Source organism: Anoplopoma fimbria, unplaced genomic scaffold, assembly GCF_027596085.1.
Source record: "Anoplopoma fimbria isolate UVic2021 breed Golden Eagle Sablefish unplaced genomic scaffold, Afim_UVic_2022 Un_contig_9790_pilon_pilon, whole genome shotgun sequence".
Lineage (NCBI taxonomy): Eukaryota > Metazoa > Chordata > Actinopteri > Perciformes > Anoplopomatidae > Anoplopoma > Anoplopoma fimbria.
The window spans coordinates 15,001-19,037 of NW_026554162.1; the positions used below are offsets into that span (position 1 = coordinate 15,001).

At 41.5% G+C, this 4,037-nt stretch overlaps 1 protein-coding gene and 1 long non-coding RNA gene across 2 annotated transcripts in view; both read left to right on the forward strand.

Moving 5' to 3' along the window:
• Positions 1 to 2,138, forward strand: part of LOC129117020 (C-1-tetrahydrofolate synthase, cytoplasmic-like) — a 5,080-nt gene extending 2,942 nt beyond the window's left edge. The window contains exons 6-10 of the mRNA XM_054627612.1: positions 1 to 43; positions 282 to 382; positions 475 to 611; positions 696 to 807; positions 2,128 to 2,138. The exon at positions 1 to 43 is cut by the window's left edge and continues 94 nt beyond it. Of these exons, the coding sequence (XP_054483587.1) occupies positions 1 to 43; positions 282 to 382; positions 475 to 611; positions 696 to 807; positions 2,128 to 2,138 (404 nt within the window). The remainder of the gene's footprint in view (positions 44 to 281; positions 383 to 474; positions 612 to 695; positions 808 to 2,127) is intronic.
• A 486-nt stretch (positions 2,139 to 2,624) lies between these two features.
• On the forward strand, positions 2,625 to 3,792 carry LOC129117022 (uncharacterized). Its single transcript, XR_008533754.1, has 2 exons — positions 2,625 to 2,656; positions 3,557 to 3,792. It is a non-coding gene; the product is annotated as an uncharacterized LOC129117022 (long non-coding RNA).
• Positions 3,793 to 4,037: the final 245 nt, after the last annotated feature.

The following is a 4,037-nucleotide window of genomic DNA, read 5'->3' on the forward strand; positions in this document are numbered from 1 at the left end:
AACTCATCACCAACGCTGTCTCTCCAGAGAAGGACGTGGACGGGTGAGTCTCCACAGGAAGTCACAGACAGGAAGTCACAGACAGGAAGTCACAGACAGGAAGTCACCACAGGAAGTCACAGACAGGAAGTGTCACAGACAGGAAGTCACAGACAGGAAGTCACAGACAGGAAGTCACACAGACAGGAAGTCACACAGACAGGAAGTGTCACAGACAGGAAGTCACATACAGGAAGTGTATATATATGTGTGTATAACTTCCTGTATGTGCCCGTGTCCAGTCTGAGCTGCATCAATGCGGGGAAGTTGTCTCGAGGCGACCTCACGCACTGCTTCATCCCCTGCACCCCCAACGGCTGCATGGAGCTCATCAGACAGACGGGTCAGTCCATTTAACAAACACACCTTATGGACTCAAACACATCTCAGGGACCAATCAGAGCCTGACTCCTGTGACTTCCTGTTCCTGTGCAGGCGTGTCAGTGGCGGGGAAACACGCGGTGGTGATTGGTCGCAGTAAGATCGTCGGAGCCCCGATGCACGACCTGCTGCTGTGGAACCACGCCACCGTGACCACCTGTCACTCAAAGACCCCTGACCTCCCCCAACAGGTGACTCACCTGGATACTGAGAACCAGGACCATGATATCCTTGTTTCCTGTGTGTGAGATGATGTGTTTCCTGTCTGGCTGCAGGTGGGCCGGGCCGATATCCTTGTGGTGGGGGCGGGGCGAGCCGAGATGGTGAGAGGGGAGTGGCTTAAAGACGGAGCTGTGGTCATCGACTGTGGAATCAACCACATAGCAGGTACTCACAGGTACTCACTGGTACTCACTGGTACTATATCTGGTACTGCATCTGGTACTATATCTGGTACTTTATCTGGTACTATATCTGGTACTGCATCTGGTACTATATCTGGTACTATATCTGGTACTGCATCTGGTACTATATCTGGTACTGCATCTGGTACTATATCTGGTACTATATCTGGTACTATATCTGGTACTGCATCTGGTACTATATCTGGTACTGCATCTGGTACTATATCTGGTACTATATCTGGTACTATATCTGGTACTGCATCTGGTACTATATCTGGTACTATATCTGGTACTATATCTGGTACTATATCTGGTACTATATCTGGTACTGCATCTGGTGGTACTTTATCTGGTACTATATCTGGTACTTTATCTGGTACTATATCTGGTACTATCTGGGTACTATATCTGGTACTATATCTGGTACTGCATCTGGTACTTTATCTGGTACTATATCTGGTACTATATCTGGTACTATATCTGGTACTGCATCTGGTACTTTATCTGGTACTATATCTGGTACTATATCTGGTACTGCATCTGGTACTATATCTGGTACTTCATCTGGTACTATATCTGGTACTATATCTGGTACTGCATCTGGTACTTTATCTGGTACTATATCTGGTACTATATCTGGTACTGCATCTGGTACTATATCTGGTACTATATCTGGTACTGCATCTGGTACTATATCTGGTACTTCATCTGGTACTATATCTGGTACTATATCTGGTACTGCATCTGGTACTTTATCTGGTACTATATCTGGTACTATATCTGGTACTGCATCTGGTATCTGGTTATATCTGGTACTGCATCTGGTATCTATATCTGGTATCTTTATCTGGTACTCTGGTACTTTATCTGGTACTATATCTGGTACTATATCTGGTACTGCATCTGGTACTTTATCTGGTATATCTGGTACTACTTTATCTGGTACTGCATCTGGTACTATATCTGGTACTATATCTGGTACTATATCTGGTACTATATCTGGTACTATATCTGGTACTACTATATCTGGTACTGCATCTGGTACTATATCTGGTACTGCATCTGGTACTTTATCTGGTACTATATCTGGTACTATATCTGGTACTGCATCTGGTACTTTATCTGGTACTTTATCTGGTACTGCATCTGGTACTATATCTGGTACTATATCTGGTACTGCATCTGGTACTTTATCTGGTACTGCATCTGGTACTATATCTGGTACTTCATACTTTATCTGGTCATTCTAAATCTGGTTTATCTGGTACTATATCTGGTACTGCATCTGGTACTATATCTGCAGTTATCTGGTAGCCTGCATTTTATTATTGGTAGGACATCTGGATGATGTCATTCTAATCTGGTACTGCAGAGGACTTTTTGGTAGGCATTTCTATTTGTGTGACTTTTTGTACTGCATCTGGAGTCGTCCTTACCAACAGATAAGACTGCATCTGGTTATCTGGTACTGCATCTAAACTATATCTGGTACTATATCTGGTACGCATCCACTATGTACTATATCGGCCAATCACAGAGCAGGATTCATCACACCTGTTCCAGGGGGGTGGGGCCTGGTGACTATAGTGGCCATGCTCATGGAGGTAATTAGTTAAGTTCTCTGTTTTAGTTTAATATGCATGAAGTTTTCCTTTAATTCAGATTGTCAATATGATCATGTATGTATTAATACTATATCTGGTACTGCATCGTACTTTCTGGTCATATCTGGTTTGGTTTCAGAACTTTATCTGGTACTATATCTGCGCTTTATCAGTACTGTTCCTTCTAAAGAACCATCGAGGAGGTGAAACTAAAGAAAAACTCTAAAGGTGAAACTTTATGTGACAGAAAATAAAGAATTCTTTAAAATGAAATCTATTTTTATAAATAGTTTATTCCTTTTCTTACTTAATTTAGTCAAAAACAAACAAATTTTGTGTGACCTTTGACCTCAGTCGTCCTTAAACAGGTAGACAGGTGTGAACAGGCAGACAAGTGAGAACAGGTAGACAGTTGAGAACAGGTGATGACAGTGGCCATGCTCATGGAGAACAGGTAGATATGCATGAGTTTTCCTTTAATTCAGATTGTCAATATGACATGTATGTAGTACAGTTTCTCACGGCGGTTTGGAGTACAGGTAGACAGGTGTTCCTTCTAAAGAACAAGTAGACAGGTGAGTAAGGAAAAGACAGGTGAGTACAGAAAATAAAGACAGGTGAGAACAAGTAGACAGTTTATTCCTTTTCTTACTTAATTTAGTCAAAAACAAACAGGTGACAAACAGGTAGACAGGTGTGAACAGGCAGACAAGTGAGAACAAGTAGACAGTTGAGAACAGGTAGACAGGTGAGACATGTGAGAACAGGTAGACAGGTGAGTACAGGTAGACAGGTGAGTACAGGTGTGAACAGGTAGACAGGTGAGTACAGGTAGACAGGTGAGAACAAGTAGACAGGTGAGTACAGGTAGACAGGTGAGTACAGGTAGACAGGTGAGAACAAGTAGACAGGTGTGAACAGGTAGACAGGTGAGTACAGGTAGACAGGTGAATAGGTAGACAGGTGTGAACAGGTAGACAGGTGAGTACAGGTAGACAGGTGAGTACAGGTGTGAACAGGTAGACAGGTGAGTACAGGTAGACAGGTGAGTACAGGTGTGAACAGGTAGACAGGTGAGTACAGGTAGACAGGTGCTCAGATCTCATTGGTTTCATGTTATCTCTTCAGGTGTCCACCTGTCAGTCTGAGGTCAAGGTTACAACATGTCCCTCTGCAGGATGAACAGGCTCTGTTGTCATGGAAACAGCTGCAGAGATGTCCCAGCTGTTTCCTGCTGGAGTCAACAGGAAGTGATCAATTATGTGATCAATGTTTTGATTATTGATTCCATCAGTGTTATTATGTTTAATGGATCATAAATGTGATTTGAAGTGTTAATAATAAATATTAATCATTTATATTGATATACTATATTTAGCTTCAATCAGTTTTCTGTCTTCAGTCCTGACGATCAATAAAGTTTGTGCTTGAAATTATTGAATAATAATTATGATAATAATCATGATAAAAAATAACAATAATTAAAACGTTTGACTCTTTCATTATGTTTCAGATTATCTCTGTTTTTATAAATGATCACATCATTGATTTAGATTAATCAATACAAATCTACTGCTGATCTGTTTTAAATGTGTCTCTTTGTAACAAT